The sequence below is a fragment of the Sminthopsis crassicaudata genome, chromosome 2 (assembly GCF_048593235.1).
Source record: "Sminthopsis crassicaudata isolate SCR6 chromosome 2, ASM4859323v1, whole genome shotgun sequence".
Classification (NCBI taxonomy): domain Eukaryota; kingdom Metazoa; phylum Chordata; class Mammalia; order Dasyuromorphia; family Dasyuridae; genus Sminthopsis; species Sminthopsis crassicaudata.
In genome coordinates, this window is record NC_133618.1 from 441,003,131 (window position 1) to 441,018,156 (window position 15,026).

Consider the following 15,026-nt stretch of genomic DNA (forward strand, 5'->3'; position numbering starts at 1 on the left):
ATAGCAGGTGGGAGAGAGGGCTCTGGTTAGCTATTTTTGAAAACAAGTAAGTAGCTAACCCTAAATCTAGGGGGATGGGGTGGGAACAAAAGAGCATGCACACACATACCACAGCTTCAACTGCAGGTGAGCTGTCTCCTACCACCAGTAATGTAGGACACCTAAGTAAAGACCAGACAAAGAATAACACTCAGAGACAAGAGGATACACTTGAATATGTCCTGAATATTAAATTATTCTGAAGAAGGGGTAGAGGAAGTTGGGGAGAAAAAAAAGGGGGAAAAGAGAAATAGAGAAGGGGAAGAAAAAGACAAGAGAGAAAGAAGGGGAAAAGAGACGGGGAAAAGAGAGAGGGATGAAGAAAGAGAAAGAGAGAGAGGGAGAACATTTGTCCACTAGTGAGCACGGACATGGAGAATGGGGGTTACTTACTTCAGAGTTTTTGTTCTGTTGTCATTATTGCCTAGTATGGGCCTTTCAATCTCCAGATCTCTGCGACTGGATAAATAAAACAAACTTTATCAGGCAGAACTGCATAGAATCTTGAGAATAATCAGACTAACTACCAGAGCAGAATCCCCTTTACAAAATCACACCAAAGCAGTGACTTGAATGTCTTTACTACCTCTACTAAGACAATTCATTCTATTTCCAAACTGCTCTACCTAGGAAGTTGACCTTACACCAATCCCCTTCCCTCCTCACCAGGTTTTACTGTCCAAACCGATAAGTACTTTGTGGGCAGGTACCAATTATATTAGTTCAGATCCAACACAAAGACATGCTTCACATCCCACTCCCTCTTCCTGAAAATCTTCCACTTTCCAGTTCTGGAACTATAAAAGAGGTGTCAATCTATTCCCCTAAAGTTTTGCTCTCTACTCCAGCAACTTTCCAAAGCAAAATATCTTAGCCTGGTCACCACTCCCTCCCATTTGTATTGAGAGAAATTTTCAGTTCTGTCTAGGCCCAGGGCTCTATCCACTCTGCCACGAGGCTCCCCTTTAAGCATGGTTTCCCAATTAGATGGTAAACTCACAGAGGGAAAGGATTCCATGCTCCTGTAATTTATATTCTCCAGAGTTCATCACAGAGTTAGGCTAGCTCTAGGACAGTTATTTCACTCATTCCACCCATAGTTCTAAATACAGCCCTCTTGGGCAAGCAGATCAAATTTAATTCATTCATCCATCAAGAACTTTTCAAATACTTGCAGCTGATGAGATGAGGGTAGCAATTCCTAGTTTGAAATAAACATGACAAATTCATAATGGCCATTTTCTTTGGCAAAAGGCAGGTTTATTTAGGGGAAGAGGTTACAAACAAAAATAAGAGGTAAAATAGGAACCAGGAATGGCAAATATGAAATAAAAGTTGGGAGAGCATATAATTAGCAAGGAAAAGACAAATTTCCTAGGGAAACTAATAATTAACCAGGAGAAAGTAAGTGGGAGTAAGTGATTGACTAACAGATTAGCTCCATAGAGGAGTTTAGTAGACTAATTAGAGTTAGAGGAAGGTGAAAGATGCCTTGAGAGGGAAGGCACTATGAAAAGGGAGAGAGAGTAATCTAATAGTGGACTTAGTCCTGAAAAAAACTCAGTAAAGATCTTCATCATAACCAGATCTTTTCTAGGGGAAATACAGCTTTGGGGTTTCTTCCAGGGAAGCCTAGGTGGAATTCTGATGGAGAATCAAAGAGCCAGATGAAATGCACTTGGCAGACCAGATCCCAGATTTGTTTAAATATATGCTAATCAATATATCAATATATACATCAATTAAAGATGTATAGAAATTTGAGGGATAGACAAAACAGTTCCATCCTCACAATCACTATTCAAACAGTCTAGGAATTTGTTATATCTGATGATAACTGGGCTTCTTCCTGACAGAGGAAGTGAGTCATCACAGTCAATCAAATCTTCCTTAGTGTCCACTTTTTCAGAATAAATCCAGGTTCCTTCATTTTATACAGAACTGGAACTGTTCTGTCCAAAAACCACTCCTGAGTTGTAGAATTAGCATGTCAATGATAGAAGGCTGGAAAATGTGCCTCCTTGCTTCTGTTTCTCTGCTGAATTCTCTTAGAATTCAGTCCATCTGTAGTAGTGTTACAATTACAATAAACTTTGCCCATGGCTAAGAAGATGAGTTCAAGCCCGAAAATTTTGTTGAGATATTTTGCAACACCAGTCTATGACCCCCAAACTTTTGGGGTCCCATTCCCAACCTCAACACTTTTATTCTGTTTTTGTTGTGAATTAAAAAACCAAAGAAAATTTTAGAATCAGTTCAATTCACAACAGCAGAACAGAAATAGCCAATACATAAACCTTCAAGCATGATTTGCAAATCAGATGAGCACGCAGAGTGTGAGTGAGCCACTACTTAATATGGTAATGGAACAGCAATGGATCAAGGGAAGAGCCCTAGGACACATCATTATAAGCATTTCTTTCAAGTTAATACTGGTTGTGAGTTCCCTGTACATATAGCTTCTAATGGAACAGGCAACTCTGGAGTCTGTTTTTGTTATGGAAGTCAAGGACGGGCCAAAGAGCAATTTATTCACCAAGAGAACACAGCAGTAATTCATCAGTAGGGAAACTCACTACAGAGCCCCTGGGGTCATGCTGAGGTGCTCTATAAGAAAGAAAACCCGGCTGCTCAGCTTCCTACCCAAGGGGAGAGAAAAGCAAGCTTACTAGACTATAAGTTCCTTGAGGACAAGCTTTCATGCTTTTCTAATTCCCATAATGCCTGAACACAGAGCAAGGTTCAATAAAACTTTGCTGAACTGAAAACAGCTGCAGGAGGGTTCAGGTCAGCCAAACACATAAACAATGCTCCATAGTACTTATAATCCCGAGTTTGTCCCACAGAAATTTCTTGAATTCCTTCTTGTATCCTCAGAAAGCAAACTGTCTCAGTGATTTGGGCAGTAATATAATTTTTTGATATAAGTAAATAAATGAAAATCCTTTATTCATGCATATATACACGAGTGGAAGATTTTACAGTGAGGCAATGGAGGGGAAAAAATGATACGGAAAGAAGTCAAACCATAAAGTTGCCCTTTTTTATCTTTCTTCCTTTTATGCTACCTTATGTTTTAAATTCATTAGATCTCTATAGGATAAAGAACTGATACAACCTTAAAACCTTAACTAGTTTGGCTGGGGCTATGCTACAGTTATTCCTTCCACATCTCAACTTTCCCCACTGAAGTTTCCATGTGTCATGGGTCAGCTTAAATTAAGTGGGGGGCAGCTAGATGGTGCAGTGGATACAGCACAACCCTGAAGTAAGGAGGACTTGAATACTTCCTGGCTGTGTGACCCTGGGCAAGTCACTTAACTCCAAATGCCTCAGCAAAAAAAAAGCAAAACCAAAAACCAAATTAAGTGGAAATTTAGGGGAGTTTTGTGAAAGTCACAAATAATATGTGAAGACCAACAGATGACACAGAGCCTATGAACAAATACTTAACCCAAATTTTACAATAAGATACTGCAAACACCCCATAAAAAAAGTTAAGACTTCTTGTGGTATGAAAGGAAAGCCAAAAAATTTCACACATGGGAGACTGTCCCTAAGGCCCTGATGTGGAAGGGCTAACTATTTGTGGCTATGGCAGTCTGCTGTGGCAGATGGGTCCACAAAAGAACAAACCTATCAAACACAGTGGAAACAGAAATATTTACTTTTTCCACCTCCAATGTTCACTGTCTTCTTAGACTGAATCTATCCTAATATGTGTTTCATACCTATTATATGAACCTAGGAACAGCTGTAGATTATCTTGGTTGATATCTTGAGCAATGTGGAGTCGATATGTTTGGATCAGGTCCAGATTGGCTTGCAACTCTTCCTAAAGGAGAGAAGACATGGTGCTTTAGGTAAACTCCAAGATAGAAAAAAAAAGTTCAATTCACCTCAATACAGGTGATTTTCATCCTCAGTGAACTATGCCTTTATGTCTCTTTCTTTCTCAGGGGTGATAGAGCATTTTTTGGCAGGTTTCTCACTGTGTATGAATCACTGAATTTGTCTTTGGATCTAGTCTTTTTAAGGGACACATAATTCAAGCCCTTTCTCAAAAAGACCCAGAAAAGGAGCTGATTCTAAAATTAAGAAAATAGTCATATTGGGTTTATTCAGAAGGGCAGTGAAGCCAAGGGGAAATCATGACTTCACTATTCAGAGACAGTATTCTCATTGCACTACCACTTTTACAAAGTTGTTGTGTGAAATTTAAAACAACATACAAATCATCACCATCTAATAGTTGAGAAAGCCTTGGAATCAATCTTCCTTACTATGCCAGTTTCAGAAAACTAAGTTTATATCCTAATAATTTTTAAACTTTTCTTTAATATGCCAGGGTCCAACTTCTTAAACTGTGGTTCACAACCCCATATGGGATCTTATAACTGAATGTGAGGGTCATGAAATGATTTATTATCAGATGTTTGATTTGCTACCTATAGACTGAGGATCATGTAAAAATTTCTCAGGTGAAAAGGGGTTGAGGGTGGAGAAAGTTGAAGAAGCCCTAATCTTGAGGTTTCTGATCTATCACTATCAGTGTCTATATTTACTTACCACGTGCACAGGGCAATCTCTTTCTCCCATTTAATGGGAGTCAGGTTAGAGAAACATGAAGAAAAGAGACTAAGCACTCAAAAACTAGTGACCTTATTTCCAGTGGTCACAGCTGAGTCTATTCCTGTCTCCATTTTCACTGCCCCAGTGATTTTTCCTTCTTCAGTTACCACAGAGTAGCCGACCTTTGATTTGCCTACCCATTTTCTCATGTTTTCCTGTGATTGTCACTTCTTTTCACAAATTACATATACATTTTCCTCAAATTTCACTATGTAAATGTGTTATTTCCATAAAACCTTTCTAGATCTTACTATGTTTGTAAAAGAAATCTAGAGAAAAACTTTCAATTTAGCAAATGATTCCACCCCTTCCTTTCTTTCCCTTTAAGGATCACCTGGAATTGGTAAGATGCTCTTCACAGAATACTTGGTGTTTCTTGGCCAAATGGATCTTTTATACTGATAGTATTTCCTTCAGATGTTACAGAGTTATGTATTACAACCAGTTATACTCTCTGAAGTCCCTCCACCTTTTCTTTGCCTCATGATAATATCTTGGGAAACAGTAGGTTCAATGTCTGTGAGTCTGCTGGAGTCAAGCCAATTTTGTTCTGGGATAATACACTCAAAACCAAATTGCATGACTTTGTTTTGGTGACAGTTTCCAAGTTATGTTAAGTAGGCTAACCCCCTTACACTTACCTGTCCAAAGTGGTGAGCCAAAATAATGTCTACAATGTTAGTTGTCCAACCTGAGAACTAGAAAGAAGGAAATTAAATGTTACACAGTCATGTAATTTTTTAAAAGAAATTTTTACTGATCTTGTTTTTACATCATCTATATTTCCATTGCATCCGTAAGTCAAAAATGAAGAGGAAATATATTATGGGACAGAGGTGCTGAGTATCACTAGAAATCTTCTGATGGGTTGGTTTTCTGTAGTCTTTGGATCACTGATAGCAAATAGTCATGACTAAAAGAATTACAACATTCAAATCTCTGGTGACACAACTCATACTTTCAATCCAATATTTATTAAGAACCTGCTATATATGAGCAGCCACTGAAGTGGGTGGTACTATGAGAAGGGATATAAAGATATAAGACACTAATGAGGTGAATTGAGTTAGTTAGAGGAAAAAGGCATAAACAAGAATAAAATAAGTAGTGTGTGGGGAAAAAAAAACCATAAAGGGAATACAGGATTATCAGAATGAATTGGAGGAAAGCTATTTTGGAGCCTCAGATTTTTGTTATAAATCATAAGTAAAGAAAACTGCAAGCCAGTGAGATTTATAGACCACTCCTCTCCTCGGCTACAAGGATAGATGAAAAACTTCTTTGCAATTTAAAAATAACTTGATTTGTGATATCAAAGGAAAAGAAAGCCAAGTATAGTCTGACACATATTCTTTAGGAGATGGCAACCTACCCACTGCCTGCTTTCAAAAACAGGAGCTGGTCGAAATGATTTTTACATTTTAAAATAAAGTTTTATCGCATTTAAAAACGAAAACAAAAAACATTCTTAGGCATCCAAGGGCAGATCTGGTTAAGAAAATCCCAAATGAGATTGTGGCGACTTCTACATAACTGAAAATAAGTCCTCAGATGTTAATATTCTAAAGGAATGTCCATTTAGGAGGAATAGAAAACTCTTCAGAATAAAATTTAAAGGGCACAAATAAAAACTATTAAGGGATGAATGATCTAAAGAAATCATTGAAGTGGAGACAAAAGAAACTAATTGACCACAAAGAGAGACTAGTAGGAAGAGAAAATGAATAGAGTCCTGTGTGAATGGCATAGGCCTGTAGGATCATTGCCAGAAGTTTATAGTTTACAATGAACTGAATGATGGTCAAAAATGTTTAAGAAAATAAAAAAGGATGGTGTCAGTAGCAAACTGATTTGAACTTATTATAAAGCTGCAGTCTTATACTAAGCACCAAAAATTATTATGTACTCATGGAATTCATTTGTGCTAAAATAAATACTGTTTTTAGATTGAAAAAGCACCCCTATGTGCAAAAATATTTCTAGCAGCTCTTTTTGTGGTGGCAAGGAATTGGACATTGAATGGATGCACTTGGCTGAATAAATTATGGTATATGATTATAATGGAGTATTATTGTTCTGTAAGAAATGATGAGTAGGATGATTTCAGAAAGGCTTAGAAAGACTTACATGAATTGATGCTGAGTGAAATAAGAAGAACAAGGAGAATATTGACACACAGTAACAACAACACTGTGTGATAACCAACTATAAAAGACTTAGCTCTTCTTAGTGATCCCCAAAACAATTCCAATAGACTTGGGATGGAAAATGCCATCCACAGAGAGAGAACTATGAAGTCTGAATGAATATTGAAGCATGTTATTTTCACCTTTTTGTTATTGCTGTTTGCTTTTTCTTTCTCATGGTTTTTCTCCTTTTGATCTGATTTTTCTTTCGCAACTTGACCAATATGGAAACATACAGTAAAACCCTTATCATATCGGGTGTCTTGGTGTCTTGGAAAGGGGGGGAGATAAGAAGGAAAGAAAAAAAAAATTGAGAACTCAAAAATCTTACAAAAATGAATGCTGAAAACTAATTTTTTTAAAACATGGAATTGGAAAAATAAAATACTATTGAGAAAAAAAAAAAGAAAACCTAAAAAATTATTTTGAAACAAATTTTTCTTGAGTGCTAAAATTTTCAAGAATTACTGTCAAGCAGCAGCTTAAGTTAGTGGGGGTCTGGGATGGATAGGAAAACAACTCAATTATAGAATCACAGAAGGATAGGGAAGGGTACAGTGGGAGAAAGATCTTTTAAAGGTAATGCCTCTGCAGCCACATCTGCCAATTCTTTCGGGGCTCTGGATATAGTTCACTTGAATTAAGAACAATCAGGTACTCTCAAAGACTTGCCTTTGGAGAAGACATCAAAACATTACTGACAGTTCTTTGGATCTAGCAATTTAACTAGCCCACATCTCTGTCTTCTGGTTGCTGTAATAACTGTCCTGCTGCACTGTGTTTGCCTTGGTCAGAACACAAGTGAATTATGATCAGTATCAAGGAAACTGATAACCTGGAGACCATCCTAAAGATAAGAACCAGAATGGTGAAGGGCCTGAAAATCATGCCATACACACATCAGCGAAAAACTGACAATGTTTAGAGTGATTATTTAAAGGAATTTGGAGCAGTTTGGAGGAGAAATTGGGCCAAGAACTGGGAATATTTAGGCTGGAGAAGAGAAATAAACTTAGGATATTAAAGTATCAGAGGGATTGTAACATACAAACACCTTTTTCTGTTTGGCTCATGAGGTAGAATTAGGAATTATATGTGTATTAAATGGTGGAGAGGGAGACTAAAGCTTGATTAAAGAAAACATTTTCAAAATTTGCTCTCCAAAAGTGGAATGGAAGAAATTCTAGCTCAGGTACAAGACTGGGCTTACTGTGGCCTCTGAGGTCCCTTCCACCTCAGATTCTGGGTAAACTCTATTCTCTATCTCTTTAAAATCAATGATAATACTTACAGTCAAGTCAGCCCTTTAAAATTCTATTCTGGCAAATTCCAAACCACCACTGATTTAAAACTGTTGTCATTCTTTTGGCAGCAACACTTGGAAATTTTAGCACTCAAGGCAAACTTACTCCAAATAATTTTTTCAATCTAAAAATAGGCAATTTACTTGGGAATGGATGAGTTCCATGAGTACATAATGATTATTGGTGCTCAATCATTTAAATGTGAAAGACTACAGCTTTATGAGTAGGTGTAACTTAGTTTGCTTCCTCTGTCTGAACCTCAACACATCTGAAGGGGGGGTAAACACCAATGGCCTCTATGTGCTTTACAAAAGAAGCACAAAAATCTTTAGGGAACATACTGGGAGAAAAAGGCCTGGATAGTCAGAATGGATACTTACCTTGGAAGCTGCCCAGTCAATCCAACCTTTAGCACAGGGGTCAACATTGATAAGCATGAGGCCTTCTACAAGTTCTGGATGATTAAGCTGAAAAAATGATGGAAACATGAGCCCTCTTATGCCTTTAGAAAGATTAAGTGCAAAGAAAGTGCCATTCTCCCAAATAGGCCCTATTGAGGTTTTCTTAATATTGTAAGAACGTGGCTAATTATTTTCCTGTTCCCAAAGAGGAAGGTGAACTTTCTGCCTTCATGAGAAAGCATGTAAGTAAGCAAGTGTGAGGCAGGAACTCAGAAAAACAACTTCTTCACAAAAGGCAAAATCAGAAGGAGAGCCTTAAAGGGCAGTTCTTAAAATGGCTATCAACTCTATGTTAAGGGCTGAAATGCATTCTTAATTACTACTGTAGATATGTAGATATTTAAATTTAGTAGGGGTTATAATCTACAGGTATCTTTGTACCTTTGACCAAGATATCCTCCTAAGAAGTGAATGTGAAACTTAGAAACATAAAAGCCTACTTAAGCTACACAGAGTCTTGAAAATGTAAATTCCTAAAGACAATACCTATTAAAAGATTTGAACAGTACTTGTTTTTACATTCTAAAAATGAAAGTAAAAGCAAGATAAAAATTAAGACTTGACTTGGAAAGCTTATTCTACTTTGCCCAAATAGGCTTCTTTAAATGCTTATAATTGGATTTTTCTAGATGGCTAGATCCAAGCCCTTCTCAGGAGCAAAGTTGGGGATTTGATCTTGGTCCTTATATACATGTTAGGAATTCCAAGGGACCTGTGATAGAAAATACTGACTATATCCAGAGAAATATCTATGGAGTCTGAATGCAGGCTGAAGTATATGCTATTTTCATTCCTCCCCCCCTTTGTTATAGTTTTCCTTTTTGTTCTGAGTTTTCTTACAAAACATGACATGTGGAAATATGTTTAACATGACTGTACATGTATAATATATAACATATTGCTGTCTTGAGGAGGAGAAAGGAAGAGAGAGAGGAAGACAAATTTGGAGCTCAAATCTTACAAAGATGAATGTTGAAAACTATCTTTATATGCAATTGGAAAAAACACCATTAAGTTAAAAACAAACAAACAAAAAAACTACGTCTTCTTTGACTGTCCTTTATGCTTCTGTCCCTTAGACAAGGGCAGCTCACAAAACCAGTATTTAACTTTCAGGTTCTTGGGCCCATTCCCATCTGTTTACTTACAGCAAACCTGCTGAGGATATAAGCACCAGCTCCTACTCCAATTCCAATGATACCTTTCAAGCTGCAAAACAAAATAGGCCCAAACTGAAAAGGGGAAATCTCAGTATTGCCCATCTTTGTTTTCTTTCTTTCCCTTTATTATTTGAATGGCTTCAAACATTTCCAACTGTTAATATCCAGACTACTAGTTAGATAACACCCTTACCTAGAATTCTCTTCCTTACTAAGTAAAATAGCCCTAAATGCAGACACAGAGATATTCAATTGTATAACCCCATAACTTACCTTAAATGAGTTAAGACAGCAGGTAGCATTTCAGCCAGCTCATCCATGGTAGGATACTGATACCTGAAATCATCATCATCAGCATTAATGTTGTTTTTGTCAACAAACCACATAGAAATGTACTTTTCTTTACTCTAAGTAATTGTGATTATGAAGATACAAATATGGATGTATATAAGATGCATATATATGTAGTTTAAGAAAACAACATAGCTATAGGCAAAAAGTATAGATTTTTCCATTTCTTTATCTTGTATATCTTTTAATAACATTCATAGCTGGCAGCTTTAATGCATGTTAATTTGTTCAATTTCCAAATATTAAGCATTTAAGCTGTTTCTACTTTCTATTATTACTTTTATAAAAAATGTCTAGGAAACTTTTAAAGACAGTATTTTTTCCTTTAAGATTACGATGATTGGAGGAATCTTTCTAGTAGCATTTATTTCTTCAAAGGGTACAATTAGTTTTTATGACTCTTGCAATAAATTATTATTTTTCAAAAAAAGACTACCAGTATAAAATGACATTAGCAATGCATAAGAATAATTGGTTTCCCTACAAATTTGCTAGCACTGGGTTTGGTTGCATTTATTTTTTGCAAATTTTACCTGTATGATGTAGTGATTCAAAGTTGCTTAAATTTATATTTCTTGGATTAGTCATTTGTAATCTGTGTATCTTTTGTAAAGTAGCTATCTAATCATATTCCTTGATCATTTATCCAGTCTTTACTGGATATTATCAATTTAGATTTATTTGAATTCCTTTAATCTGACAAATCTATGAAAAAAATTCCCTAGTTATTGTTCTTATTGCTTTTTGTCATAAAACACTATCATGATTATCAAACATAGCTTTCTTGTTTCTAACAATTTTTCTCCCATTTGTATTAATAATTTCTATGACATTATGACTATTAACCAATTTTCTTAACTTTTTAATGACTGTAAATATTGTACTTCTGACTAAAGGGCTGCTAATATGGAAAGAGTAGATTGACTTCAATGGCACTCTCATAATGTTATAAGAAAATTGAATTGGATGGATTCCCTATATCAACTTAGGAGAACATGGTCCACAGAATAGATAGGCATAGATGGACTGCAATCTGTATCATTGGAAAGATGAGTTCATGGATCTATTTAAATATTATGATATAAGATATGGAATCCCCCCCCAATGCAATGCTATCATTTTTTTCTGACAATATTTACTGAAAAATGATCTCCCCTCTCAATGTTTAATATACAGAGACCAACCTTTTATTATACACTTTAATGTACTTTTATGACTCCTATTCTCTCTATGATTTTGCTTAGTACCATATACATTTGATAACTTTTGTTGGTTTTGCAAGAAAATATAGCATAGCAGATCAAATGCTGAATCTGCAGCCATGAAGATCTCCCTTTAAATTCTGCCTCTTGACATGTTACAGTTGGAAAGAAGCCCAACATCTACTCATTCCAAATCACACCAGAAAAACAATCTTGCTACAGCCAACTCAACTCTGTCAGAGGTCATTTGGCTAATCTTTGTTTCAGGGCCCCTAATGAGGGGGAACCCCAGTGGATGACCTCCAGAGATGGCCCACTTGTAGACAGCTCTAATTGTTAGGTTTTTCTTGACCATCGAATCTAAACTTGATTCTTTACAGCATCTACCTGTATTGCCATCTGGAACCAAATAAAAGAAAGCCTAATCCCTTTTCTGTATGATAGCCCTTCAAGCACTTACCCCTCCCTTGGTATTCTTTTGTCCAGGTTAAACTAAACATCTGCAGCTCCTTATATCAATTCTTTAAAAGGAATCCTTTACCATTATATGGTTGCCCTCTGCTGGAGGGTCTCCTATTTAACAAACTTTTTCGCAAAATGTGGCATTGAGAGTCTAATACAATATTCCAATCTGAGAAGAAGCCAAGTTTTCCTTTACGTAGCTTCCAATCCCTTCCCCTTTTTTTTTTGGTCTGCCAAATCACATTGCTGGCTCTTTTGAGTTTGCAGCCCACTAAAACCCCTTGATGATTTCTGGACAAACTATTTGTTGTCTAACCAGGCCACTTGGCAAATCTGTTAAGCATGTTGGCCATGCTTTTTACCCAAATTGCAGCTAAAAATATTAATAAAAATAATAAAAACAGAGAACAAAGCTGAGAAATGATCCCTTGGCCATTCTAAAGGAGATTTCTCAATCTCTCATTAGAGTCCAGCCATTCAACATACTAGCTGTGAGACCACGAGCAACTCAGTCAATTTCTCAGAACCTGCTTCTTCCATCTAAAAAGAAAAACAAATGGGGTAAGAATAATTGTTCTACTTAGATAGACACCTTGGTGGCCCCAGAGGTAGAGTGAGAAAAGACCTGAATTCAAGTCCTTCAAATTATACCTCAGAAACTTACTAGCTGTGTGATCCCAAGCAAATCACCTAATCTCTGTCTCAATTATAAACTAAGTATAATGATATCATCTCCTTTTTCCAGATCTATTGTAAGGATCAAATATGTCAAGTGCTTAATATAGTGCCTGGCACATAGTAGATACTTAACAAATGTTTCTTTCCTTCCTATCTCAGGGTTTATTTTTTTAAAAGGCAAAATGTGGTTAAATACATTGCAAGCTTCAATACATTTAGCATTTATACAGTACTTTGAAGTTCATATAATACTTTGTGAAGTGCTACATATGTTATCTCAAATAACTTATACAGGTATGATAATGGTTTTTTATGAAATTCTCCCCTACTCTTGATATAGTCAAGAGTAGTTTTTATTTTTTTTGCTGAGGCAATTGGGGTTAAGTGACTTGCCCAGGGTCACACAGCCAGGAAGTGTTGTGTCTGAGGTCAAAGTTGAACTCAGGTCCTCTTAACTTCAGGGCTGGTGCTGTACTCACTGCCCCACTTAGCTACCCCTTGATATAGTTTTAATGTAACAAACAGCAATTAAAATGGCCATTTCTGTATATACAATAGAACACAGAGAAAAAGGAATACACACTTATAAAGTACCAACTATATGCCAAGGCAGCCAGTCCTGGAGTCAGGAAGACCTGAGTTTAAATATGACCTTAAGATACTTTCTGGACAAGTCACTTCACCCTCATTGCCTCAGTTTCCTCAACCATAAAAGTTGGAGAAGTGGTAAATCCCTCCAGTTTCTTTGCCAAATGAAGTCATGAACAGTTGTTATAGCCAAAACATCTGAATAACAAGGCACCGTGCTAAGCACTTTTACAAATATCATCTTGTAATAAGAGACCAGGACAAATCATTAAAGCTTCACTTGTCTTTTTCTTCATTTGTAAATGGGGATAATACCATTCAGGGGTGTTTTTGATGATAAAATAAGATAATATTTATAAATCCTTTTGCAAACAAAATGGTATGTAAAGATATGTAGCCAATTACTATCAACAACTATTGGCTATTCTTATGTACCAGATCCTCCTGTTAGGAAAGAGAGCACAGGGCTTGGTGTCAGGAGGACCTGACTTCGAATCCAGCCTCAAACACTTAATGTTTATTAGCTGTGTGACCCTGGGCAAGTAACCCAATTAATTGCCTCACCAAAAATAAAATAATTCAAGGAATTTAGGGAGGAGGGTGGCTTAAAGGGAAACAAAGGTGGAGGCAAGGAGGGACTGCATGTCTGGCAGGGGAACAGACATGATGCTGGGAATGGTAGAATACACGTGTGAGAAAGAACAAGGAGGTAACCAGTTTGGTTAGATCAAAAAAATGAAAAAGAGAATGATGGAAAAGCAGATTAGAGATGTGACAAAAGGCCTTAACTGCCAAATGGAGGCGACTGTATTTGGTCCAGGAGGTAACAGGAACCACAGAACCTTCTTCAATGAAGGTTAGACTAGGCTTTAATAAAGTAGACTTGGCAGTGATGGTCAGGATAAATGTGAGAGAAGATGAGGTAAGAAAAAAGAGAAATTATTAATCTATTAGATATTTATTCAAATGGCCATTTGTTATGTTAAAGACTATCTAGAGGAGGGGAGAGTTTCATAATAGTTTACGCTTGGTGATAGCTCAAACTAGCATAATTGTGGTATGAAGAGACAGAAGACGGTATAAGAGAGAAGTGATGAGATCTGGACTGTCTGAATACATAGGATGAGCAAGAGCAAGGATGCCTCTAGGAAGAGTAGGAAACTTAACAAGAGAGAAATTTGGAAAACTAATGGGTTTTGAGGGAAAACATGATTAGTTCTGTTATCTATATACTGGGTTTGAGATGCCTAAGGGACATCTGGCTAGAAATATCCAAAGCTGAATTGCTTTTCAACAGCAGTTATATATCTACATAATTTTTTTTCTTGTTGAGTTGGTGTATTATATTCCACTAAATTCCTGCTACAATGCTGCACCACAGCACACAGTGCAATGGCTGCAATGACAGTAGCTCTAATACTAACAAAGAATACAAGTTCTGTGGACCAGCCCAGAGAAGATCTGAAAATGGGCCGGGTACAAGTTAGTTATAGTACATGAATGATATGGAATATTATTGTTCTATAAGAAACCAGTGCTTTTTGATCTGATTTTTCTTGTGCAGCATGATAATTATGGAAATGTGTACAGAAGAATTGCACATTTTTAACATACATTGGATTACTTTCTATCTAGGAGTGGGGTAGGGGAAGAGAGGGTGAAAACATTTGGAACACAAGGTTTTGCAGGGATGAATGTTGAACTATCTTTGCATTATTTTGAAAATAAAAAAAGAAAGAAAATGGGTCTGGAACAAATCCTGATGACACAATGATCTGACATTTCTAGTTCCATTTCTAGTTGTAAAAGCTCTTTACTTCTGTTGATGAATTTTTCAAAGGTTTGTTCTTTTCAAACATTCTTCTGCCTTCTGAATTAATGTTAAATATCTGAACAGGTTAAGAGATTTGTCTGTCCAGGGTCACGCAGCCAGTATGACTCAGAGACTGGACTGGAACAGTCT

At 36.6% G+C, this 15,026-nt stretch overlaps 1 protein-coding gene across 8 annotated transcripts in view; it reads right to left on the minus strand.

Moving 5' to 3' along the window:
- The window catches only part of NDRG3 (NDRG family member 3), a 68,024-nt gene that overhangs the window by 6,083 nt on the left and 46,915 nt on the right, over positions 1-15,026 (minus strand). For all 8 annotated transcript variants that reach the window (XM_074292594.1, XM_074292592.1, XM_074292591.1 and 5 more), the window contains 7 exons: positions 10,056-10,118; positions 9,771-9,831; positions 8,542-8,628; positions 5,313-5,369; positions 3,771-3,874; positions 433-498; positions 110-161 (listed from right to left, as the gene is read on the minus strand). In XM_074292594.1, coding sequence (XP_074148695.1) covers positions 110-161; positions 433-498; positions 3,771-3,874; positions 5,313-5,369; positions 8,542-8,628; positions 9,771-9,831; positions 10,056-10,118 — 490 coding nt within the window. The remainder of the gene's footprint in view (positions 1-109; positions 162-432; positions 499-3,770; positions 3,875-5,312; positions 5,370-8,541; positions 8,629-9,770; positions 9,832-10,055; positions 10,119-15,026) is intronic.